This window comes from Motacilla alba, chromosome Z (genome assembly GCF_015832195.1).
Source record: "Motacilla alba alba isolate MOTALB_02 chromosome Z, Motacilla_alba_V1.0_pri, whole genome shotgun sequence".
In the NCBI taxonomy this organism is placed as follows: Eukaryota; Metazoa; Chordata; class Aves; order Passeriformes; family Motacillidae; genus Motacilla; species Motacilla alba.
Genome location: NC_052046.1, coordinates 23,511,237 through 23,538,786, shown reverse-complemented (window position 1 = coordinate 23,538,786; position 27,550 = coordinate 23,511,237). Strand labels below are relative to the sequence as shown.

The window sequence follows — 27,550 nt, the reverse complement described above, 5'->3', positions numbered from 1 at the left end:
GCTCACCCAAGAGTAGGGCACATTTTGACTGCCAAAATAAGTATTAGTAACTTTTTTTTTTTTTTTTAAGTATTTAGCACAACCCGGGTTGCTGGGGATGTGTGTGTCTGTGTGTGTGTGTGTGTAATGTTGGCCCTACGGGAGGCTTGAAAACAGACTCTCTGCCTGGGTCACGAAGGGGCTGCACCACCGATGATCATTCTTCTCACCCTTCTTCTCATCCTTCTCCTCATCCTCCTCCGCTTCCCCCACCCCAGGTGAAGACAGCCCGGTCGATGGTCGCTGGCGCTTCGTAGGACGCTGCCGAAGAGGGGAAGGGACTTAGCAGATCTGGGGACCCCGGAGGCAGCGCGGGGAGCGGGCGGGGGTGACGGGGAGGCGCCGCAGGGGTGGGAATGGCCGGGACAGCGCCACCGGCGGGGGGAGGCGCCGGTGCCGGCGGCGCGGGGTGCGCGGCTCAGGGGCGGCGGCCCCGCAGCCCGGGCGGGCGGCAGGTGGGAGCGGAGCGGAGCGGAGCGGAGCGGAGCGGCGGTGCAGCGGGGCGGGGTGGCTGGGAAGGGAAGGGATGGGCTGCGCACCCAGCATTCACGTCTCGCATAGCGGTGTGATATACTGCCGGGACTCGGAGGAGTCCAACTCCCCCCACCAGACCACCACGATCTCGCAGGGCACCACCACCCTGCACGGCCTCTTCGTTAAGACAGACGCGGCCGACTCCATCCCCTCCGTCCTCGCCTACCAGAGCCGGCAGCCACCGCCCTCCGCCGGCCCCCGCCGCAAGGAGCGCAGGGAGTCCGGCGGCGCCTCCGCCCGGTCCAGGACGCCCCACTGCTGCAGCGTCGAGGCGGAGACCCAGACCAGCAGCTCCAGCGCCAAGGTAAGTGTCGCCGCTCCGGAGGGATCTCCTTCGGTGCCGGTGCGGGTCCCCGCCGGCCGCGGCAGAGGGAGGACGGTGCGCGGAGCCAGCGCCTCCCCCGCCGGAGGATGCTCGGCGGGCGGGATGCAGCTGGCAGGAGCGCTGCCCCAGTGCCCACTGACTCACTGCAGCTGCGGCGGCCGGACCGGGCCGGGCTGGCACTGCTGCGGGGGGGCCTCCTCGCCTAGAGCTCGCCGGGGGGAGAAGCAGCCGCCGGGCCCCTCGGGCTCCCTCCGCCTTTCTCCGCCCCGAGCCCACAGCCTCGGTGCGGCTCCGGGGCGCCCTGTGCTGGGATCGTCCACGCACACCCAGCGAGCGGGGAAAGGGTTTGTTTCGAGCTCTGTGGCTGATGGCAGAGAGTACTTGGTGCTGGCTTTATGTACTCCATCCCTTTTTCTTCCCGCCGTATCTGGATAAAATGAACTGTTGCTTCTTGGCGTGGGTGTTCGGCTGAGAACCGAACCACTATAATCTGCGCACGTATGCTAATGCACCTTGCTGGTGTAGGGCTCTGGAGATGCTCCTGGAGGAGCGGGCGAGGGCTGTGTCGTGTAACGTGCCTGGAAGACTTGGGTCCCCCTCTCAGTGGCTAAGGCAGGCACTGCTGCAACCTGCCTGTCAACGTCTTCACTTAAGTTTAGCACTTGAAAAGAGATCATTGCGTTGGATTTTTTTTCCATTAGGTTTGTTTGGTTTGTTGGGTTGGTTTTCTTTTCTTTTTTTTTTTTCTTTTTTTTTTTTTTTTTCTTGATATCAGAGTAGGAAACTTCCCTGAATGCCTTTTAGAAATTAAATTTTGCCTTGTTGCCCCCTTCCAAAATTTATTAATTAAAAAGAAAAAAAAAACCAAAAAAACCCCAAAACCAAACTGGTGTCATGATCTTAGCTGCATCTTAGATCTTAGGTTACTTTTCTGTTGTACTAAGAAAGCAGGATATCATGTCACAAAGTAATCCTAGTATTTTGTTAGAATATCAGTAAGAAATTGCAAAGTTATAAAATGTTCCTTAATAATTTAAAAATTCAGAAGTCATCTTAAGAAAAACATAAGTAGGAGAAATCACAGAAAAAACCTCCAAACACCCCCATGGCCCATTGCCAGTTTGTTAGTTCAAATGCTGAGAAACTTGTAGAATTGTCTGCAGTCACATTGACTGTTTTAATCATTTAGATGAAGAGCCTGCATCATCAACAACTGGGACAAAATTCAAGCATGACTGAAGTAAAACAATTCTTGTATTTCTTGGATTTGTAGATTTATTTTAATGTTTTTTACTAGTGAGAGTGCAGTACTTAGGACAAAATATGATTTCTTTTTTAATGTAGAGGAGAGCAAAATCAAAACATTTTAAATTGTTTTAAGTTGAGAATTGAAAAGAAAATTGGAAGAATTGGGAAAAAAAGGTTTTTTTAGAGTCATGACTTGGTTCTCAGTAGTTGTTTACTATATGTTATTACATATAGGGCATACATTGTGTGCTGTTATAAACAAATCTATTTCCCAACTTTCTAGTTATTTAAACTGCATGTATTTCAGATGTTTTTGAACTTTCTGATTGGTATTGTAATGTTATGGGTTCAATGAGGCCCAGTGCTGGATCCTGCCCTTGGGTCACAACAGCCCCAGGCAGTGGCACAGGCTGGGGCAGAGTGGCTGGAAAGAACCTGGGGGTGCTGGTGACACGGCTGAACATGAGTCAGGGTGTGCCCAGGTGGCCAAGAAGGCCAATGGCATCCTGGCCTGGATCAGCAATGGTGTGGCCAGCAGAGCCATGGCAGGGGTTGGCCCCCTGTACTGGGCACTGGTGGGGCCACACCTGGAATCCTGTGTCCAGCTCTGGGCTCTTCACTACAAGACATTGAGGTGCTGGAGTGAGTCCAGGGAAAGGAAACAGAGCTGGTGAAGGGTCTGGAGCACAAGTCCTGTGAAGAACAGCTGAGGGAGCTGGGGGTGAGAGAGAAGCCTGAAGAAAAGAAAGCTCAGGGGGCACATTCCCGCTCTCTACAACTGCCTGAAAGGAGTGTGCAGCTGAGGGGGGGACTGGTATCTTCTTCCAGGCAGCAAGAGACAGGATGAGAGGAAACGGCCTCAAACCGCTCCAGGGAAGGTTCAGGTGGTACATTAGGAAGAATTTCTTCACGCAAAGGATTGTCAAGCATTGGAAGTGACTGGCCAGGAAAGTGATAAAGTCACCATCTCTGGGTTATTCAGGAAATGACTAGAAATGGCACTCTGTGCCATTGTCTCGTTGATACAGTGGTGACTGGTCAAAGATTGGATTTGCTCTTGGACATCTTTTCACAGAATCACAAAATTAACTAGATTGGAAAAGACTTTTGAGATCATCAAGCCCAACCTATGACTTAACATCACCTTGTCAACTAGCCCATAGCACTAAGTGCCACATTCAGTCTTTTCCAACCTAAATGATTCTGTGGTTCAGAATTGTGATTATTTTGATACTTTCACTTCCTTTTACAAATTATGAGTTTGTTAGGTGTCTGGGATTTTTGAAGTTATTTAACAACTGTTTCAATTATATAGTAGAAATATTGCCATTCTTATAAAAATTAAGATCTGTAACAGTTTTTCAATTTTTTTTTTAATTGAGTTAGAGCTGCCATTCTTACTGCCAGTCCTGGCATGATTTTTTACATCACACTAAAGTATTGACCACAACAGGGTTGGGTTATTATAGAACTATCATAAAAGCAAAATAGTATACTATACTTGACAGATTATAAGAAGTGGAAAAGTGTGGAAACATGTTTCTGCAGTAGTACATGATAACAATATCTACTTCCATAAAAGCTCAAAAGTGAAGAATAATATTATTTATTTTGATATGGAAAGAGTTTCTAGCAATACCTCTTGGTTTTAGCTGCTGTTGCATGTATTAGCAGTATTGGATATTCCATACCATATGGCATCACACTTGGGAAAAGATGGAGGAAGGTACAGGGAACATTTGGAGTGATGGTGTTTGTCCTCCCAAGTAGCCACTGCACATGATGGGCCCCGCTCTCCTGGGAATGGCTTTACACCTGCCTACCCCTGGGAAATGGTGACTTAATTCCTTGTTTTGCTTTGCTCATGTGTGCACCTTTTACTTTACCTATTGAAGTGTCAAAATTCATGAATTATTTCACTTTTACTCTTCAGATTCCCTCCCCATCCTCTGGGATGCCTGAGGCTCAGCTGCCTGAGGCTTAGTTGCCATGTGGGGTTAAAAATCTCATCTAAGTGTATTAGGGGACAAAACCTATATACTGGCTGTTAGTGTTATTATATATTAAAATAATTGTCTGTTCTGTAACTGCTCAAACCACTTAAACCATGTTGCTTGGTGTGTCTTCATTTTGTGTTCTAAACTGCTCTTTAGTTGTTTATACAATCAAGTATTGCACTTTACATTTGATCCTGCCTCTATACAATGTTTTTAAACTCATCCACTCTGTATGAAACTAGCATTAAAATAAATCAAGCTGTAATAATTTCAACCCTCTTCAGTTCAAATAAAAATTAAAATAAAAGCCAGCCAAAGAAAAAAAAAATCCCATATCACTTAAAATATGTGGCTTACCGAAACGTTACTTTCAAAGTCTATTTGATCTGTATTCATTTGGTGTGAGGTCAGTGTTACAAAAGATTTTTTTTTTCTTTTTTCTTTTTTTCTCTTTTCCTTAACGAAAAGTTCTGAACTGTTCAGAGCATTGAGATGCGTTGGTCCCATCCCACTCACACTGTTTATGAGTAACCAGTCAGCAATTTTGGTGGGTGGGTGTGCTTCTTTTGATCTTGAAAGCCTGGTGAACTATTATCTACAGGTTGCCTGACAAAGATCTCAAGCGGACTTGTTGCAGGTTGATTTGGGAGAGGACCCACAGTTTCTGGTGCCCAGCCATACACTCTGTTCTTAAAGTACTTGGGTAGAAGCACCCAATTGAAAAAAACCAGACATTCCTTCCCCTTGTACCCTCCTTAACAAAGCAAAACAGTATCATGAAAAGAAAGAGTATGAATATCTCAAATGTTCCATCAGCTTTCTGTAAAGATACAAGGCATTTAGCTTCCATCACAGAAGGATAACAATGAGCTAAGAAGATGCTGACTGTATAATGGCTGCTTGACCCATTGCCCAGTTATTGCTGGTTCTGAAGTGCAGCAGTACCAGCTGTTCAGCAAGAAGTAAACAGTTTCTTGGACACTTCCTTGGGGATTTGAAAATGTAAAAAAATGCTTACCTTATGTATGTTTGCATCTTTTAATTATGGCCAAATCTTAAGCAGAAGTTGTGAAAAGTTCTGATTTTCTTGAGTATCTTGAGACTTCAGCATTAACAAAACAAAACTCATGTTGCTGACATATTATCTAGGTAAAAAAACCCTCCAAACAACTTCCAAGCTTCCATTGATTACTTTATCATATTTTTCTTCTTGAAATTACAAGAACAGCAGGTATAATGATTTGGTTCTTCTTACTCTGTCTTCTTTGTAGAAAAGACTTGTTTATGAGCCTCTCTTGATCAGTCACAATAGCAACAGATTTTGACAGTTATCAGGCTTTTCTGTAGCAAAATAATTATTAGAAGCAAAGTTCAGGAATAAGCAAAAATACAGTGGGACAGTATCTCTTACCAGCTTTGGCTGTGTTAAGTTCCAAGGTGTAAGTGTTGGAACATATCCTTCTCTTCAAAATGTCAAGGACCTAGGGTTTTTTGGTTATTGGGGTTTTTGTTGGTTGGTTGGTTGGTTGGTTTTTGTTTGGTTTTTTGTTTTGGGTTTCATTTTGGTTGTTTTGTTTTGGTTTGGTTTTTATGTGGGGAATAAGTCAAAGACTGCAGCTGCCAAATACGAAGTGGAGAACATCAACAAATCCAGCCACTGAGAGAGTCGTATCAGGTTCATAGGTCATGTAGAAATACAGTCATAAGTATTGCCTTGATTTCAAACATAATTGTCTTTCAAGCAGTACCATGTATAAGAAAAGTCAGGGTACTTCTTGCACTTCTGTTTTTATTTGAGGTGTACTACGGTTTAACTGGCTAGTAGTAAGTTCTGTGGCATGTGGAACACACCAGATGTAATGTAAACTTAGAAAATAAACCTCCCAACTCTGTAACTTAGTGTGATGAAGGTCCATTTCACAACTCAGTAGGACACCTGAGACATAAGGCACCTCTTGAACATAGCTGAGGTCTGCAGAGTTGGCATAAAAAAACTGAGCAGGCCAAAAAAGTGTTGAAATATGTTACAGTGCAGGACCTTGTTAATTTAGGCTAGCTGTTCTCTGAGAGGAGCTGGCCTGAATAGCTCTTACCATAAAGAAAATTACTAGTATATAGGTGTTCTTCTGTGACTAAGCCCAGATATCTTAAATGAATACAGTAAAAGGACTTTTTCTGCTCTGTATCTAACCTTTCCATTCCTCCTTCAAATGATGCAGGTGAACTTTGGCAAGCACTGTAGTTATGCTCTTAAGCAGTGCTAGACAAAAGAACTGTTACAGAACAGACAAAACCATTTCTTCAGAAAATATTAAACCACCTGGCAAAGACAAACCTGATTAATGACTTCACACTGAGTCACACAACATTCCGTACTTCCTTGGAAGTTCTGGACTGCTCTGGATGATATGCATTTATATCACTAAATATAAAATGAGCACATGTGCGTGCACACACACACATGTATAAGAAAAGAGAATTGCTGAAGGCTTGTAAGAGAACAATAAACCTCAATAGTTTCATCATTAGAACTCAACAGGACCAGGACCCCTCTAAGTCCTTCAGTAAAAATTTATTTTAAGACTTCGGCTTTCAGTGCCCAAAATACCAAGTGGTTTTAAACTGACCATTAGCAACATCTGTTTTCCCCTTTTACTGTTTGATATGCACAAAATGAGACTGAGAGTTTATCTTCTGAGGAGCATGGTGTGAATCTTTCAACATTTTCTCTATTGTATATGTAACTTTCCTAAAAGTGCCTTTAGTGTGTGTGGCTGCTAGAAAACAACATGTGAAGTGTTTTATGATGCAGCAGAGTTTACCATTTTTGGTGAGTCTTGTCAAACCCAGCATTACAGCTTAAGGAAATCAACAATCACATTTACTTATGTGAAGACCAAAGTACAGAGCATTGTGAAGAGCAGCCTGTGTGTTTGAAGTGGTTGAGAGCATGAGCTTACAGCTAACAACTGCCACCTGATGATCTCTTGTGTAGTACTGTCTCCCTCTGGCACAGATCAGTAGGTGCATTTCTAGCCCAGAAAGTCACCAGCAATCACCTTGCTGCAGGGCAGCAACACAACACCTGGCTGTCCCCTTGCTTCTCCGAGGGCATCTTCTCTGGGGCAGTCTCACAGACCATAAAGTAGAATGAGCTCATTCTGCAAGAGCTTCCACAGCTCCCCCAAAACACCAGTGCTTTTGGCTTATGAAGCTTGAGTCATCTTTCCCTCTGTGTGAGGAGGAAGCTCTGTGCAAAGATATATTGTTAATTCTGAGTTAAGGTGACATTCTGTGCAGCTTTTTGGTGGCAGTGTCTACTCCCGGTAACTTTCTTCACTTGAGAGGACCATTAGTCCATTTGCTGGTGAACTTTATTTTTCCCTTTTGGTTCAGCCATTTGTGTTAACCACAGCCCCATCCTTCAGCATCCAATTATTTATAAATGTCTTTCTCACCCATGTTGTCAGCTCTAAAAGAACAAAATGCATCAGAGACATGCTGTTCCTTTGTATTACCTCTGTCTCTTTGAATAGCGAGGTACTCTGGAGAATAGTTTTAAAAAATCCGTGTATATCTCTACCCTGTAAATCTCTGACTTGGATATCCAATGCCAAATATTTCATATCTTGGATGTAGAAAGGGTAGAGCGCAGATTTATGCTGAGAAACCCCTCAGCTAAATGGTGCTACATCAGAAACTGTCTCAATATTAAGCTATTAATAATGTGAGTTACTCACTTTGAAAATGCATGTCTAATTTTGTTGTAGATTTACAATTCATTGACCTTTTGCCCTGGATTCAGATTGCATCTGAGGAGGCAGCTTTTGGTCCAAAAGGATGGAAAAACTGGAACAATGCAGTTGGTTTCCTAGGATGGAAGAATGGAGCAGGAATTGTAAAGATCTGGGCCACTTGGACTCCAGTACACAGAATTCACAGACAATACAGCTAGGTGTGAACGTGTGTATAAATATTATTAAACCATATTTAAATAAGAATTCCAAAGGAACAATGCAACAGATGCAAAGGACTCTGCATCAGTAGAGTCAGTAACATCCACTGATGAAATGGGCAGAAGGGAGTTTTGAAGCAATATAGGTAGTAAAAATCAAGCTATTCAACATCTGTTTGTAAGCCTAGGAGAAACTGCTCACAGTCAGTTTTCATATAGAGCTGCAGCCTGTCAGATTTAATTACAATTCATTCATTTGTTTATATTTGGAAGAGTGAAGTCTGATTCCTATCTTGTTATATGCATGTTTTCATCAAATAGTGATGTAGTTACAGGTGGTATACTTGTCAGTGCTATAAAAAAAGTCAGTATAATTGAATGTGGAATTGAACATGAAGTCTGGTGTTAGCTTGGGAGCTACTTCCAGCAATTTTCCCTTTTCTCTTAGGTTAGCCATTTCGCTACAAGAACAGTGACAGAGGCTTTCCTCCTCCCCTGCTGCAGATTTGGAAGGCTGTCTGAGGGCACTGTGGACTTGAATGTTGTCAATGGTCTTTGTTCTCCTGCAGTTATCGTGTCCATTATGAAATGCAATTTATAAATCATTATGCTACCCCGAAAACCAAGAAACCTCTTTTAGAAAAGGAGAGAGAAAATTAGGTTTAGCTTTTTGTGTGTGTTCTTTTCCAAAGTTAATCAAATTTCTTCTGAGATGCCAGAATAGGTGTTAATGTGATGACTCGGGTGTTTTCTGGATAGACACCCAAGCTCAAGTCTCTGTTTTGAAAGTGTCTAGAAGGGTTCTCCCATGTGAGTACCCTTCTTCCTGGACTGTTGGCTATTGTGTGTTTCTCCTTCTCTTGCTTTTAAGATTGCTTCCCTGAAAGCCATGCATTCCAAAGAGTCCTGCCTGATGAATGACTACTTCCTCCTTGTCACAAAGACAAATCTTTCTTAAACAGCTGTTTAATTATATTGTGAAAAAAACACAAGATTTCATAAAGGGTGGTTATGTTACATTCCAGAATAAATCCATTCACATGTATCAAATGTTTAGGTCTGTGTTAAAGCTCTAAGCAGTGCTGTGGCTCATGGAAGAAGTCCGTAACTGCTATGTCAAATACCTTTGACATGGCCTTGTTTCAGGCAGCTGCATTTTACCTCAAATTGCAATGTGGAGACTAGGATAGCAAGACAAAAAAGTTAAGATTTCTTTCATTATCATGGTCATGGTGTACTGATCTGCAGCTGCTGGACAGCTCTCCTTCCCCTTGGAGCTCTGGATAGCAGCCACAGGGCACTGATGGAAACCTGGGAAATCTTTGGCTACCTTTGTTCCAAAGACATCAGAAAGGTCAGCTGAGGTACTATGATGGTGTGGTGGGTGGTTTGAGAAGAGATGGATGAAGTGAAGATCTGAGATGGGCTAAGCAGGTGAGGTATCATTGTTCAAGTAGTAAAAAAATTATCAATCTAGCCAAGCTGGGGTGGTTGTGGATGAGTCCACTGTTATGGGCTGGAGGAGGTCAGGGCAGAGACATGCCAAAGGGAATGGGCTTAAGGGTCATGTGGGTAGAGAGGTGTTTTGGGGGAAAATAAAAGTCTTTTCTTGGTGGCACTGGATGTCTTTGATGCTTAGGAGTCTTTAGGAGATGTGATGTCTGAATCTAGAGATTTCTGTCCAAATCTTAGAGCTGCACAGCAAAAAAAGTATCTTTACCACTCAGTGCTGCTGCAACAGGAATTGCCTAGATGGTGTTCTGTGTACAAAACTGTAGTAATGTACCCACTGCTGCCTAAAGTCATACCCACTGCTGCCTAAAGTCACTTGCTAGTCTCTGGTTGTATCTGTTTTATTAATGAGCCCATCATAGTAGCAGAGGACTCCTTCTACATCTTATAGTCAAACATTTGAAAGCAAGAGAGAAGTATTTAATACTAGTCTAGACAAACTGAAGATCACTAGTCATCTGTTTTCTGAAGGACGTTTTGACAGAAGAGAGACAGAGGCATTCTCCCCAAAAGAAAAATTTCAACAACAAAATAACACCAAAGCAAAACAAGTCGACACTAAGAATGAAAATTGTTCCAATACGGTGATACTACTGATATAACTGGTTTTAGTATAACTTCTGTGATAACTTTGTTAAATGGCAGCAGGCACTCCTGTATTGCCATCCCAATTAGGAGAGAATTCACACAATGCGTTAGCTCTGTGAGTCTGGTGCATGGGAATAATTTAAACATAATGTTTTTTCTTTCAAATGTAACTTTGTATAAATGGTCTCATTTTGTCAGTTTCTTTGAAACATTCTGGGATTTATTTTTTGGGGGGGGTGTTTTGGGGTTTTTTTTTGGTTGGTTGGTTGGTTGGTTGGTTTTTTTTTTTTTTGTTTCAGTGTGACAGAACTTTACTACTCTACTTCTTTAGGTGAGATTGGACTGAGCAACAGAACTTTTTTTTTTTTTTTCTCACACCATTAGTGGGTTAAAAACTATGTGTTTGATAGATTAATTTAAGGCTCACACTCAAGACAAGAGTTGGGCAAATCTTAAAGACCATATATTTTAAATGTCATAATTTTAAGTTAGATTCTGTGCATCCTGATGGTAGAGATGTCAGACTTTTTTCTTTCAGGTTTATGAAAGTGAAATATAAAATTATTGAGACCAGAAAAACTAGTGGGACTCATGAGTATTACAGTCAATCAGAATGGGTGTCTGTTTGCAGATACACATTAACAAGAACAGCTGATGCTCATACAGATCTCTCTTGGCCCTCTGGCATTTTAGTGGCTTAGGGACTATCCATACTGTTCAAAGAGTTCAGTAGTGAACTGTCTTCAAAGAAGGAAATATTTTTCATGGGTTCCACTGCATTTGTACAAAAGGCTATTTTTAGATGAAGCATTTTTTGCCCCTTTGGAGCTATAAGACATCTGCAACCTCACCTTAGATTTGAAAAATCTGCTGTGCTGGAGGTAACTCCTTTAAGGCCATCCTTTCAGGTTTGCTTTATTGTTATTTTTCATTTAGTTGCAAATGAAAACTGCCTACAGTTGCAGACCTGTAGGCAGTTTTAAACTGAAAAAGGTGCTGTATTTCTCTAGCTCATATGTGAAGTCTTGTCAGAGAATAGTGTTTTCCAGCATGGCTGATGCACATGATTGCCCATCAAAGGATGACCCTTAACCGTCTGAATTTTTTGTGTATCATTTCCTATCACTGAAGAAAGAGAATATTTCAAAATCTAATGAATGAGCTTAAAATACAGTGTTTACTGTACAAAACAATGTTTAATGATAAACATAAAAACTTGATATCATTTTGCACTTCCAGCCCCAGTGTAGAAATGTGAAATGCATACATATAGTCCAGTAGTACGAATTCAGAAGTTGCCATGTTAGAATGCAAATCTTGCATCTTGAAAGATAACACTGACATCAGTGAGATGATGATCTGGCTTTTTTAAAATAGGCAGTGGGTAAAAGGCTATTCAAATTTTCTGAAGATTTCCCCACATTTTATTTTTAATTCAATAGGAATAAATGACTGGTCTGTGATACATTATCTTGTGGCTAAGGGGCTAACAGGGATCAAAACAGCTGGCATTATACCTCCTACACAGCCCTTAGCTATTTTAGCTGTAGTTGGGCTGGGCAGTGCTGCTGCTCCAATTGGCTTGTTCCTAACTCTCCCTGATAACTGTTCAACATTTCTTGGTAGGTGAAGGAGGGAGTGGCCAGGCATTGGTGCAGCATACAAGATTTGCGTCACTTGGAGATGTCAGCAGTGCTTCCTTTCATTGATCTGCCACACTCCCTGTCACAGGATTTTTGGTTTTCACCTGTTCTTTCAGCTTAGGAAAGTGATCACATAGGGAGAGGATAGTTTGCCTTCTTTGAACAATGGGAGATTTTTTGTATGTTTTTACATATACTTGCGATATTCTTATCTGCAGGTTGGGTGAGCCATCTTTCTTCCAGTTTTGGTTGACTTTATTCCCAAAATACATTTCATTTATTTTATTGCCCCTCTCCTTTCCCTTTGGAATAGTTGCAGAGGTATTGCCATTACTGAAAATTATCAAAGCAGGATACTTTTAAATGTGTGAATTTCTTGGTTCTTTTTGGTCACAGTTCACAGCCTGCTTCTACCAGCTGCTAAGTATCTTCAATCATTCTTCCTCACTCTGAAGGAGGGTTGTTCTTTATCTATTCCAAGTATTATCTAAACTGATTAGTCTCTGACAATACAGGTATATCTTCTTTTTTACTATCAATATGCATGCCATGGACAGGAAAAAATCATGGCATAAATGTGTGACAGAAAAAAGTACCTTCATGCTGCCTATCAAAGAACTAAGTGTAAAACAGGGAAGAGCCTTCTGTGCATCTTCTCTAATCTCCTTTCAAATTTTTCCTGCTTGCCTTCTTAAAAATTCACTCAGCAACTGACTTGTATGCTAATGGGAAGTTAGTAAGAATTGTATTTTCTGTTTATTTGAAAATTTCACTGCAACAAGAGAAATATTTCAGCCGCAAAATTCTGGGAAAAATGTTTCATTTATTCATAAATTAGAACTTACTACAGTCAGTTTGAAATTCTGGTTATACTTTGATAAAAATGTTCACCTGATTTACTGCTTCTTCAAAATGCTTTATTTCTAATACATTAATATCTTCTTAGGATCCAGCTGAAAAATTTCTCCCTATCTGGTACTGCTAACTTCATGCTGCAGTGCAGAGGTCCAAAGGCATGTTACGATAGAGATACCCACAGTAGTTTTAAACCAACTTTAGGTTACTAAAGCTTGAGTGCTAATGATTGCTGCAACATCAGCTGCAGAATGCACACTGTCAGGATGGATACAGGCTTCAGCAGCTGACTACACCTGACTACAGCCCAGCAATGTCCTATTTTGAGGTTGGAAGCATAGGACTGTTACCTTAGAGCTCTTGCTGAGACTTAGCCACTCTTGTACTAGGGCACCTAACCAGGTGCATAAGCACCTCAGCTGTGCCTCTATTATAAGGGAGAAGTAGGTGGCCTTGAGCAACTAGATCAGACCTAAAAAGACCCAGTGTCTCCCCAAATGGAATTGCAGTGCTTGCTGCTCTTCCTCCTTTGTTTGGTAACTGCCATGAGTTTTTTTTAACTTTTTGTGATGATGTATTTCACACCTTCGGTAGATGTTGCACTGTTAGATCAATATTCAGGTGAAGAATTTAGCAATCAGACTGTAAATAAATATGGTTTCTTATTTGGTTTTCTTCTGATCCCAAATCTGTGTAAAGAAACTAAGCAAGGTGGGTGAGTAGGCTGTTGCTGGTTCTGTTCTCATTATGTTTCTTTTCATGGAAAACCTAGTTGTATGAGGCAGCACACAGATGAAATGCTTTCCTGTTATTGCTGGCAGTGACTGAAGGGTAAAGCGTGTGACAGTGGGTCGTGTATGTTCTACTACTGCACATATAAATCCATGAGGACTACTGTCCTGCTTCATGCTGTACACATTTCAGTGAGAAGTAATAATCTCAGGTAGGAACAACTGCAAGTCTGCCTGTCAGGCGCAACATAGAAAATCATTAAACCAAGCCATCTTAAATAAGATGAGCACTCTTGCAGCTGCTTCATTTTCTCAGAATCAGTCTTTAAAGTAGTAGTAAAACATGCTTATAAATCTTTTCAAATTAGAGTGTATTTATCCTATTTGTACAGTCACAGCCTCTTCGCTAGTCTTCCATGACAATAAAATAATTTGTCGTGGGTACCAGTGAAATTACTGTGTTCATAGTATAATGTAGTTACTTGAATGTGTGTAAAGGCTGTGCCTAAACCTGTGTAAATACTGCACTTTTTGGCAAGTGTCTCATGTAACAAAGAAAATTCTAACTAACCAGTATGCATGAGAAATGCAGAAGTAGTTTTTATTTGCTGTAAGCATAGGTAAGGCTTCTTCATTTTCCCAAAGTGGTAATATGATCAATAACTACAAAATTATTGCATTTTATTAAATGCAGAAGTAGGGTAAACCCTTTTATGGTCTGATACAGGTAAAATTTGACATTTCAGTGTTGCAAGCTCTGAGATGGGCCAATGCCTTTCATGCTGTGACTTTTGCCTCCCCAGAGAACACTGCGGAGACAGTTTCTGCTTTGGGATGAGGATTCCTGCAACACCGCAGAGGTTGTCTCAGTGTGACCAAGTGAGAGCAAACTCCCTTGGCTGGAAGTTTTCAATGCATAGATGAAGATCCCACTCCCCCTAAAAATGGGAACTGTGCCTAGCCTTGCCTTTACCTTGCCTTTGTAGATTTCCAAATATATATTTCTTGGATTACCCATAGTAAGTGTTTTGAGGCAATCATATTTTGAATGTGGTAAAAGTGACTGAAAAATACCTCTGCATACATGATTGAAATTAAAATGAAAGATTAGAGAGTTACTTTATTTCTAATTTTTATTTTTAATGGCAAAGTATATTTTTGGGGTGTTGTTTTAATGAAGTGAAATATAAAAAAGCCGGTTAATACAAAGGCATTTAATTTAAACTTTTATGGGACAAAATGTATCTGCAAATATATGTATGTCTCTGCTAGAAGCTTCAAAGGGAATTGAAACACAAGAAACTTCAATCAAATGAAATATTAAGCATAAGCCAGCACTTCAGACTTTTATGGGGAGATGGCATTTTCTCAGAATTATGTTTGTATTCAGTACACATTTTCTTAAAAATTGATGCTGAAATGGGTCAGCAGTGCATGCTTCTATAAACTCCCCATAGTTCTCATGACTAGCAAAATTACTTCTCACCTTCTTTCGCATCTTTCTGCTAACTTTTGTGGGGGCTCTTTTCCTGAGACCTCCTCTTGTCCTCTGGAGTACACAAGACAAATCCCCATCTCAGAACAGTTCTCTCTGCATCGTAAGTACACCATGCTGACTGTAAAATTGCCTTTAAGTCTATCAGAGCTTGTTGTCTCTGACCTACTGCAGATTCATACCTACTGCAGTGGTGTGTCAAGGCCATTTGTTCTTTAGAGTACACAAAGCAAATTCCCATTTCAGAACAGATCTCTCTGCATGGTAAGTCCACCATGCTGACTGTAAAATTGCCTTTAGGACTATCAGAGCTGTTGTCTCAGACTTACTGTGGATTCAGGGTATGTTTGTTCACACCACTTTTGAAAATACAATTATATCTACCCAGAGGACTTAAAAAGTCTTGGCTTTATTTTTAATGACAGTTTTCTGAATAATCTGTATCTGTTACGGGGCAGTCTCTATGAAAAGCATAATGATTGCAAATTACATAATGTGTCAGACTGTGCTGTACTTCTCAGCTATATATAAAAAAGGAGGTAGTGTTCCATGGTGCACATAGCACGAGTTCCCAGCAACAGTACAAAAAATAAGTAAAAGAGCTTTTTTTTTGGGAGGGTTAATAAGTAAAAAATTACTCCTGTGTGTTTTGGAAATGTATAAGGCATTCAATAGGGAATGGATGTGGGAGGTGTCACATGTGCTTACACTGGTCTGGTGCAAATTATCCTGTGTTGACCATTCTCAGAGATACAATGTTAGTTTTGTGGCTTGATATGACCCTCTGCAGCTGTTGTGTCTTTGCAGTCCTGATCTTCATTGAAGCCTGACTTAGCAAAATATTTTGGGACACAAGTGGAACCATCCAGCTTGACTGGAAAAACCAGAGCACCTGTTTGACTTTACTCTTTCTCGGGGTCATTGGACCCAGAAGTCTAAAATAGCCCTGGGGTGGTTATGACACGTCTGGCCGCAAAGTTTGGAGCAGTTGGTTAGCTCCATGCCATTGAGGGAAAAATGGGCTTTCTCCAAGAGCTGCATAAGTGAAAATTCATTGTTTTAGTAATTTTATATGGATCTGAAGACTTGAGGTCTAAATTCTGTATGGGGTAGTAATGATAAATTTGCAATGCCATAACTGAAAGGGTATGGGGTGCTCTTTTGTTAGTCAGTGTGAGGATTCAGCAACCTGCATTACCACTTCATCACAGGGTTTCTACAGGTAGGACTAGTGAGCAAGTCAGAGTGTTCTATGTGTGCTCAGAAATGAACTTTTTATGTTCTTTGACTGTAACAATTATAGATATTTTATTACAGAAGAGAAGGCCTCCCAGCCCAAAGTCTCTTATTTGCTTTTGGGAAGCATTTGATCTTTAACAGCAACTTGCTATCTGAAGTAAAATGTAATTTCTGGACTCTTGGATCAGAGAGCTGGCCCTTACAATTGTTGGAAGCCACCTCCTGTATCTCCTTCAGTTTCATCAAAGCCTTTAAAAAGTTTATTTCTGGTCTCTGATTTACTGATGGGAGTCCTGAGCTGTCATGTCTGCTTTTTCTGTTGTATTCACCTGAGAAACCTCTATCAGATAGCAACATAGCTCTTTGTATTTTGAATTTCACCTCATTTCTATGACTCCTGCAGTCAAGGCTCTCTGCTACCCTACCTATCTTGCAGTTGTTTTTTTTCTCCAGTTTTCTTAATAGCTTTGCCTGTGGCATTCCAACAAACCCTTTTCAGCTGTCTTGAACAGGACCACTTTATTAAATTTCTTTCTCTTGAAAATTTATGATTTTATATAGTCAAAAATATTTTTCATACTTTTCATAAAATATTTAAATATGGTTTTATCTGCACTTATTTTAGAATGACCCCATATGTTTTATAAAATGATATTGTATTGCATCTTTTGTTCAATATAACTCAATATTTTTGTTCTTCCTTAGAATTCTGTCACAGAGTGACACAGAGTAGTACAAGTGGCCTGAACCACTTTACCTGCTCTCTTGGCAGCTCCTTTCCATCAGTTTATGACCATCAAATATTTCTTAACTTCTTTGAAACTGAATGGTACCCAATAAGAAACTTACAGAAGTTTCCTGTCTTGTGACATGCACCTGCAGTAAGTACAATATTAACAGGGAATACAACATATTTCCCTGCAGAATGCCTCCAAAGATAGCTGTAAAATAAAGAGATATATGAGAGAGATATATAACAGAAAACTCAGCAATAGCTTTTTCTGTTGTAATCTCATGGACTGTAGTGTAACAGTGTGAATAATTTACACATAAGCAGTTATTCATTGGAGTTGTCCATGATACCGGGTCTAATCCACTGAAGTGAAGACATCATGTCTCATAAAATCTGTGTTGGTGAAAATGTTTGTCTGTGAATTGAAACAAATATTTTATGGCTTTCAGGGCTGTATTTCTTAATAAGGGTGGTTGGAAAGTGTCAGGCTTTTAATGTCCATGTGATCTCTTGGAGAGGAGATTAATACTCTTCCACAGTTCATGGCTGGTATATGGTTCCTGTTGCTTAGTAAGGGCTTAATTCTTGGCCATTTGGGCTATGCTGCCTTTAACTGTACAAGATGCCCTTTTTTGTCTCCAGAAATCTTGCTCATAAAATAGAATTAAACAATTGCTGATCTGGGTTCAGCTTCTGCAGCATAGGGTGCATTGAAACTAGGCAACTGCAACTCTTCTTTGGGGAGAGAAAATTTGGCAGTTAACGTTGCACACAGCAGGCAGAACTTCAGCTTTTGATTCTTAAGGATGGAAGCCCATGCTGTGCATGTGCAGAAGCCATGGGAGAAAGCTGATGGGCAAGATATTTGCAAGAAGGTCATGCTTCCCTGTGTGTGCAATTTTTTTTTTTATCTTCTCAATAATGTGTTGGTAGTAAGTTGCATAATTACATCCTGATAATGGACAATCCTAATGGTGAAGAAAAATGACTACATTGTGTTCAAAGACACGTCAGTACATAAAAACTGGACTAGCAGTAAGAGGTCTCTGTAGAACATTTGCATGAGTCTTGTGATGGTGGGTCTGAACCGTGGCACTTAATTTGATGGTGCTTCTCCTTAGTAAGACTGGAACAAAATGTCAAAAAAAATACATTTTCCAGAAAGCTTTTCATTTCACGCACACACACTGTGTAAGTAGTGATAAGTAATACGAAGATTATTATTGCTTATTGTGTAAGTAATAATTTGCACTTCAGCAGACCAGGTGAAGGCCTATTGTATGCCTTCTTTCCATGCTTTTGCAGAGCTTATTTGGATTGCAGCTGTATGCAAAAGTTATACCCTAAAATCAGGTGTTTATCCTACCTGCCTTTATATGAATAGAATAATGGCAGTCAAATTTTCATGACTGCACTCAAGTTTGTAAGACTGGATAATTAAGTTTCATCAGAGTATTTCTTTCTATATATTAGTTTCTGTGAGGTATGAATTCTTCAGGTGCATCTAACACCTGCTTCTCTGTTCCTCTGAGTCAGAGCTTCCCCTTTCTCTACTGCTTCATGTATGTCACTGATACCTACCTTGTATAAATACTCCTTCTACTCTTCCTCACTCTTCATCTCTGTTTGGGTAGGGCTCATAGGATCAGTCAGCCCATGTGTCCTATTATAAAAGTCTTTTGTCTTTGAAAATTGTAAAAAATGTGAGACAACCTTTGTAAACACCTTAGTCTTGAACGACAAAACACAGAGGGTGGAAATGCTGGGTTTGGGTAATGTCTGTTGTGGCTTAGAGTGGGCAAGGCATTGTGCCTATCACAGAGTGTGATATCTGGATATCAGTCTTGGAGTATTTGAGACATGACTGCTGCTGTTGGATTAGCTGCAATGGCTTTGTCAAAACTAGAATAAAAACTTGAACTGAATTAAATGTGATCATGAATTATTCAGTCAGCATAAGAGCCTTGGAGCTGTTTATTTTGATGAGAATTTGGCTTTGATTTTCGTTGTCTGCACAATTTTTAGTGTGAGACATGGCACAGACTTTCATGTTGATAATTTGTAGTTTCACAATAACAGACAGTGCTAAGCTGGAGGCTTTGTAACAGGAGACAGCATCACTTGTGATCTTTGAGATGGTAGGGTCTGCTCTGGGAATAATGCTATCTGTGGGTTTCTAACTAAAGGGTCAATGGCAAAATAGTTAATTTTGACATATATGTAAATGCTGGTTTTGGATTTTAAAGACAGTGTTAGACTGTAATGGGGAAAATGTGGTGTCTATTATCCTATAAATTTGGGGAGATTTAATTTTTGTTTTATTGGTGTTTGTACTGTGAATTTGCAATTTGGAATGTTGTTGGGTTTTGTATTTTTGTGGAGGTTTGGGGATATTTTCAATAGAGTTCCTAGGCATAACTCTAAGACATATCTTGTGGATTCTAAAGTTTTAATCAAAAGCCAAACTAGTTGTTTTCCACTGCCTGCTCCCAAACTCAACAGTCAAGACAAGTGCTGCAAAACAAATGCTGTCTGACAGTGTGAAGGAGCAGGGAGGAGAGAACATTATGTTTTCAAAGGACATGTATCTGTCCTTTATGCACAATGCCCTGTTCTTTACTGGAGTTTATTTTGGTTTTTCTTTGTAAAATGTAGATCAAAGTTCAATGCTGAGTTTTTTTCCTAACTGCAAGACAATTCAGAAAACTTCAATAAATGACTCACTCTCATCAGAAAATGTTTGTTCTGGGTTTTGTTGGGGTTTTTTGCCTTTTATTCTTCTTTGTTTCAGCAAGAGGAATATAGTGTTTTATAGAGGTTTTAGGCTGAGATAGTAGGTGGATTTCAGAAGCTGGCAAAAGCAGATAGGAAGAAGAAGGTAGGAACAGACTTCTTTGAACCAGGAAAATATTCATTCCAGCAATGCCCACCCAAGAGAAGAAGTAAGAGGGGGTAATACAAAGCCAATGCTCTGATGGTGACATCCATCATGCATCTCTGAAGAAGGAGACTGGTAACTGCTGCAGCCTAGGGCTGGTGTTGAAAGCTACCAGTGTGTACAGTGAATAGTGTTGCAGAAATGGTAGAACAAAACCACATGTTGGTTTTGCATGGTCTGGTTTTTGTAGCAGGGAGCCACAGGGCTGGCTTCTGTGAGAAGCTGCTGGAAGCTTCCACCACCACGTCTGGCAGAATCAATCCCTGATGGCTCCGAAGGAGCCATCCCTGCTGGCCACACCTGGGCCAGTTAGAAATGTTGGTAATGCCTCTGTGATAACATATTTAAGAAGAAAAACAAAACAAAGTGGGCACAGTTTTTCCTTGCCAGAGAAGAGCACGAGGTGAGAATGTGTGTGGGAAACAACATGGAGACTCCAAGGTCAGTGGAGATAGAGGGGAGGAGGTGCTCCAGGTGCCAGAGCTGAGATTCCTCTGCAGGCCATGGTGCAGACCATGGTGAGGCAGCTGTGCCCCTGCAGCCCATGGGGATCCACAGGGATGCAGAGATCCACCTGCAGCCTGTGGGGGAGGTGCCCGTGCTGGAGCAGGTGGATGCCTGGAGGAGGCTGTGGTCCAGTGGGAGACTCCATGGAGAGAAGGGCCTCTGCTTCCAGGCTGGAGCAACCTGTCCTTGGAGGACTGCACCCCGTGAAGAGTGACCACGCCACAGCAGTAGTTTGGGAGGACTGCAGCTTATGAGATTGGAACCATGCTGGGGAAGTTCATAGAGAACTGTGTCCTGTGGGAGGGACCCCACGGCCTCACAGGGGAAGGACTCCTTTCCCTGAGCAGCAGTAGGAAACCTGGGGTGATGAACTGACCCATGCCCTGTCTCCCTGTGCTGTCTGTGGGAAGGAGGGAGGGTTTGGGGGGAAAAGGTGTTGTTTAAGGGCTTATCTTACTTCTCATTATCTTCCTCTGATTCTGTTGGTAATAAACTCAATATCATTAATTTTAGACTATTTTGCCCTTGGAGTGTTTTCTCCCAGTCCTTATCTCAAATCATGAAGCCTTCATGAAATTTTCTCTTTTCTGTCCAGCTGTAGCAGAGAGAGTGAGTGAGAGGTTTTCGTGGGCACCTGGCATTTGGCCAATGTCAAACCATGACACCATAGCACATGCCTTGAGTCATTTTTTTTTCCTTTTAACCTTTGTAACAGAGTCCATAATTACCTACATGTGCACTTGCACACCAGGATTTCAGGTGCTGCTTCTGACTGCTCTAGACTGTTGAGGCATAATCTTAGTGATTTTGTTTACTTTCAGTAAAATGCTAAATTGTTTATTCTAAACAGTGGAAGCCAAGAAAACTGTATTTTTCAGGCTATTTACTACTGGAAGAGTAATGTTAAATTAATTGAGGAGGTAACTCAGGTGTATGCAGGTAACTTCCAGATGCTTTTTCTTAATCAGTGTTTGGAAGGCAAAGTAAATTTTGTATTGTAAAATAATTGTTTGATTGCAGACTAGCAATATGTCTCACAAGTTATGAGTATTTACCAAGGCCAAGAGGTGATGGAAGGCTTATCATGACTATTTAGCTAATCTCTTCCTGCAAGTTATGTTCTAGTTGTTTCTCTTCCTATTTCTATGATTGTATTACCTGAAATATCCAGTATTGAAACTCACTTCTTAGGGGTTTTGTGTCAATTTTAATAGCCATGCCCAAGAATTGATCTACTGTATTAAACCATAAGCCTGTCTGCCTGTTATCTTGTCTTGGACAAGTGTAAGGAGCCTTAGGCAGCAGAGAGAAAAGAGGGTAGATGGAGAGGGATCACTCCCTGGTAAACTGAAGGGCCTGAGAGTTGAGGTTATGCTCCTACTCATGTGTTCTGCAGCAGCACAGGGGCCTACCTTTGGTAAAATTTGTTCAACTGCTCTTTTAAGAATGCCCTTTCCAGTGGTCTGCTCTAAGTGCAAGCATCAAGTTTCTTGTATTGGGAATACTCTTGGTGAGTCATTCTTCATTCTGCTTTACGCTGCTCCTGATTTCATAGATGCTTGTTCAGTTCCTTAGGAAGCTCTCTTCCTAGAAGAAGCAGCCTAAGACATCTTGAAATTTCATTATTATTCTTGTTGCTTTCTCTTCAATTTTTCTAGTGTTCCCTAATTTATCTCAAGGAAAGCAAAAGATTATGTACAACATTGAAAGTGTTGGTTTGCCATAAATTTACATGGTATTATAAAGTTGTTTTGTTTGAATCTTTGTTCCTATCCCCACATTGGTTGCTTTTTTGACTACCTCAACATACAAAGATGAAAATACAATTAACTTTTCTATCTCTCTGTATCTATCGTTTTGGATTTTGCTCTCTCCCAGACACCAGTACATGTATTTTTGAAACAGCTCAGTCTCAGTTGGTGTGTTTTTCCCTAAGGTAAAGAAGTTTGCTCGGATTCCCTGGTAATGTGTGTGACTCATGCTTCTGCAAAGTTGAGAATGGACAGTAATGACAGATGGATTTACAGAAAGAAGTCTTACCGTGCCAAGATCCATGAGTCTGGACATAGTCTCTTCACTTGACAGATGTTTGTAAAAGTTTGTTTTCCCTTCACCTCTTCACACTGCAAGGGTATTAACATAACTTACCTGCCAGGCATATTCGGTGAAGTGAAATTTGTGTGCTAACAAAATAAATGTACTCTCAGAGAAACTTCTGTTGATAAAGTCAAAAGTATTCAAAATAAGCTTGATGCATTCTGTAGTTGTTTTTCCTTCAAAAAATCTAACATAGTAGTTTGGAAATTAAAGCACTTGTCCAGAAAATGGATTTTACTTCCTGTCTTGTCAGTACAGGCTGGAATTGATTGCTGAGCAGCAGCCATGATGACAAGGGATGGGCAAAACCATGGCTGACCTGATCAAGCATTGCAACAGCACCACTTGAAGGGACTTGATGGCCTTCAGGTGTCCCTTCATTCCAAAAGTTTTGTGATTCTTGATCATTGGAGTTTCAGTGAACATCTTGAGCCGTTAGCCAAACCCTTCTTATTCATGTTCCCAGTATCTGGGGCAAGGGGAGGAAATTTCCCAGTGCTGTGAGTTTTGAGACACTCTACATGGTCCGTGAAGAAAGGGATGATCTTAATTTACATGTCCTGCTGCTTTGTGAGCAGAAAAGCATAAGCTAAGACATAAAGCTAAGCTATTAACAACAAGGTTAGGGGGTGTAAGGGACAGTGTCACTCTGTGCTTGTCCTGCTTTTGCATTTTCCAGTTTTCCATCTGCTTTTGGCCATCTCTGAAGACAGGATGTTGGATCAAGATTGGTTGGTTTTACTGATTTTTTTGATTGTTCCACACAGGTTTTTTAAAAATGGGAATGTGTCTAGAAATCTCTTTTTTGGGTTTTATTAAGGATCATCCTACTAAAATGTGTTCAACCGACTGTATCTTGAATACCAAATTTATTCTATATTGACACCAAGAAACAGAATTTTGGTAGTGATCCTAACAGTGATCCTTGAATTCAGGTAAGAAAAATCTGCATGGTGGGAAATTGTGTGTACAAACTGCAGGGCTGCTTCCAAATGCTGTTGAAAGCCCTAATCTACAAATTATAGGAATAAATGGGAGGTGGACTACCCTCTATGGATAGAGAGTTTCTGAGTCTTTTGCAGCGTTAAAAGGTCTCAGAGTAGCTGCTGCTGTGAGCAGAATTGAGGACTGCTCAACAATGGTAGCTTGTATGCCAAATGTAGCACCATAATGGCTGAACTGGTGTCTTTTCTGCTTGTTTGTTCTATTGTCCTTTCATGATAATGTATTCACAAGGAAGCTACTACCAAGCTGTGAACAGAATGTAAAAAGTCCTAAAATAATATTCTTTCTTCAGTTATCATTTTATATCAGATACATGTTTATTATCTTAAACCTCATTGGATTATTTTACAAGTGTCAGCTTGCATGTTGAAGAAGTAATCTAAAATCTCTATCAACTGGACACTAATATTAATTTCTCAATTTTTGTTTTCCTTAGGGTGATCCACTACTTTTGACCTGTTGGTGCTAACTGCCTTTTGTTTCCCTCTCTCTTCCCCATATCTTTCAGAGGCTTACCTGCATCCCCCGGTTTGCTTTTCTTCCCTTACCACTGATTTTAAATTGAAACAGCAAGATTATATGAGCACTACTGACTCTAGTTGCTTAAAAATGGATGACTTATGTTCTGGGCAAGAAAAAGGGAGTGAGAAATAGAGAAGAAACAGATCTGTGGTTTTGACTACTTATTTTTCTAAATTCTTATTTAAAACAGAAGGCAGGAAACCATTTAGAGAGGAATGAGAAGGAAGGAAGAAAGAAATCTTAACATCTGTTCCTGAAGCTGATTCTGAAAGAAAACTTCTCAGCTTTGCACAAAAGGAGTTTGTGCAGAGGAGAAGCAGACTCTGAGAAGGGAACGCAAAAATCCCCAGCCAACTTCGACATTCATTATGTTATGAACTGTGTAATTCACAGAAGTTCAATTTTAAGAATTTTGATCCTTACTTTGAAGTTTTTATAAGGGCTTCTCCTTACCTCCAGAACTGGTGACCATCTTATCTCTACTGAGATATGGAGTCTTGGCATATGGCTCACACTGAAGAACACGTAGTTTGCAGATAGAGGCATCTGTATGGCAGCTCCCCTGAGGAGCCCAGTCAGGCTGGTATTCCGAGCGCAGGAGAAATGCAGGGACTGCAGTGGGCTGGTGGATCTGATATGTGATATTCTATGCCTAGCCATGCTTGGTTTCAAATGCTTCACTGCTAAATGAGTGCTCTCCCACCAGGCGAAGGCAAGGTTGGTAGGGAAGAAGGAAGTGGGGAAGAAAGTTAGGGTCTAATGCTCCTTTTCAGACACAGGTCACTGCAGAAAAGGAGCCTAAAGGTCATGGATGAGAGTATGCAACAGGAGCTGAATTTCATCACCCAGAGGTGAAAGTAGTCATGGAATGAAGGGCTCTTCTTCCTCTTGACTTTGTTCTGCTCCCTTGTAAATATCTAATTCTCTTGTGTGCAGTGACATAGCTTTAACTGGGGGTATTGATATGGGGCCTCAGCCCAATTCTGCTTGCTTTGAGAGGCAAAAGAACCAGATGCAGGTTTGTGAATGCTACCCTTGAGCTACATGCAGACTCTGCCAAACCTACAGGTCTTGTGGATTTGGGGTCTCGTGTGTTGCCTGTGGATGTAGTATTTTTATGTTGCATGCATCAGTGTGTTGTCACAAATATTGTTAACAGGCCACCACTTCCAAATGCATGTGTGTATTTTTTACCTGTGCATCTCATGGGTCAGACTTCTCTTAGGAGTGCTTGCAGACACTGCACTGGCTGAACCAGCAGTGATAAAACTTTATTTCTTCTAAGTGGTATGTATGTTTGATCATTGTTTTCAGAAAATAAAATAGCATGACCTTCCATTAACTGCAGAGTTGGGCTATCCAACTGTCTAATGCTTCTCTGGACTCCGTGGAAAAGTGGCAGTCGGCTGGCAAGAGTGGAGCAGCTCGTAGAGCAGAGTGAGTTGGCAGCCCTCTAGTGGGGGTGAGGAAAATGAAGAGGATGAGCAGCTCAGCAAGCAGATGTAAAAGTCGACTGGAAACCACAGCAAGGAGAGTCTGACGGGGAAAAAAAAGTAAAAGCAACAACTACAAAACCCAGCAGAATTTGACAACAAGGTGGAAGAGAGCTGTCTTTCCAGAAAGGGAATTCTGTAGTTACTGGGACAGTAGCTGTTCTGGTGCGTGGAGGGGATAAACAGTCAGTCAGTCAAATGTGTGAGGCAGGGAAAGATGGTGTCTGAAAAATTTGGGGAGGTCAGACCACAAAACCATCCAGCTCAGGACCAAGCTCCAGCGGTATAAGTGTGTACTCTAGGAGTGATTCATCCTATTTAGTCTCTCAGCCTTTGCCAAATTATCATTTAGGGGCTTTTTGACTCAGAGGTGAAAAGAGCTCTCCAGTTTTCTCCCATAAATCTGCCCCTTCTTTATAAACACAAATTGCTAAACAGGTCAAGTGATACTCTCTGTAACTGTAGAAGCTGACAAAGAAAGAGGGGGAGACTCCAAACAAAGAAAGAGTGGCCAAGTGTTAAATTATACAAAAATGCCTGTGGCGTTGGATGGACCAGAAGTGGAAAAAAAATAAAAGAGGAGAAAGATTGTTATATAGTTCCATTAAGGAAGACAAGACAAAGCAAAAAAGAGGAAGAACAGAGGAGTGTAGCTTTGCTGAACAGCAGAAGGGGAGCTGGGCACCCTTGTCTGGTGTGCTGTAGCAGGCAGAGGTGCAGGATGCCAGCTCCAGGCCAAGGGTGTTGGACAACAGCTCTTGGCCCTGTGTCTCATAAGGGAATTCATGCAGGCTAGGGCCAGGGTTGAAGTCATACATGGTTATGGACTGCAGTTTGGCTGGGGGAAAAAAAAAAAGCCAAGGGACTTGAGGTTGAAAGTAGTGGTACAATCAAACATTAAAATGGTAATAGCCAAGGAACAGGCTGAAGTGTCGATCCTCACCAGAAGTGTGGATAGGGGAAACTGAGGTGGAGGGAAGTGCAAAAGAGCCCTGGCAAAGATGCAGCCAGGGGAGTACAAGGCTGAGGTGAAAGATGGGTTAAAAAGAGATTTCTGTTACTGGCTTGCAAAACCAAAGAGACAGAAGTCTGAAAACACTACAAAGCTGAATGAAGGGATGCAGTAATGACAGGGAAAGGGGAGAGGGCAGGGAGCCTTTGGGGCAAAAGGGTGTCCAAAGGGACCTTGGCATCTGCCTGTTGCTTCTCAACTGGCACATCCATCCTGAGCCCTTTCAGGAGGCTAAATTCACCAACACCTTTGCTTCACTGCTTGGTTGGCTCTAGCTGCTATTGTTGCTCTATGGAGCAGCACAGAATTATGCAAGAAGATTTTGCTGTACTAAGTAGTCTACACTAATTACAGTGGTGTGTTGGTAATTACTGATGATTCATAAACTGCATGGGCTGTATGTCTGCAGCGATACTGGGGTAAAGACTTTTGTACTGGTCACTTAGTAGGGGAAAATTCAATGAAGTAGTAATGCATTTTGCTTAATGGCACTGCTGTGATAGTAAGGTAATTGGTGATCACTGGTTTGCACAAAAGCATTAGAGCTAAGAAAGTGCTACTGACTTTGTCTAATTATTTGTTTCATAGCTGATTCCTGGGGAGATTGCTTAGGAGATTACAATGATACTGAAAATAATATTGGGCAGTTAAAAATGTTAAAACAAACTTCTTTTTCCCTGGTTTTATGTTTTTATTCTTTCTAGGTGGTTATTTCTTTGCTTTCAATACAGTGTCTGTTCATCTGCTCACTGAAATTAGGGGTTTTCTCATTGGCCTCTTTGGAATCAGGCTTGTCTCTGCATGTTTTACCAGAAAAGTCTGTTATGAGCTACTACACTAATTGATTTAGGTTGCAAATCTATTAGCAGTCCTTCCTGGCAGTCAGTCAAATAATGAGAGCTTTATTTAAATTGGAAATCATCTGCAATGTGATATTCACTTAAGTGTGGAAATGAACAGAGGTATGGTCATGGTATCACTAATACTCAATGTCCACATGGTCAGATTCTTCTGGGAGTTCACAAGATGTGGAATTAGTTCCTTCAGGCGAGTGAGAGATCTTTAGGACATTTGTGAAGGCC

General features: G+C 41.2%; 1 protein-coding gene across 3 annotated transcripts in view; it reads left to right on the top strand.

Moving 5' to 3' along the window:
• Positions 1 to 27,550, top strand: part of PDE8B (phosphodiesterase 8B) — a 94,905-nt gene that overhangs the window by 22,349 nt on the left and 45,006 nt on the right. For 2 of the 3 annotated variants that reach the window (XM_038125864.1, XM_038125865.1), the window contains exon 1: positions 513 to 877. The exons of the other annotated variant lie outside the window; for it this stretch is intronic. In XM_038125864.1, coding sequence (XP_037981792.1) covers positions 566 to 877 — 312 coding nt within the window. In that variant the 5' untranslated portion in view covers positions 513 to 565. Of the gene's footprint in view, positions 1 to 512; positions 878 to 27,550 lie in introns of those variants that run through there. 3 annotated transcript variants of the gene reach the window in all.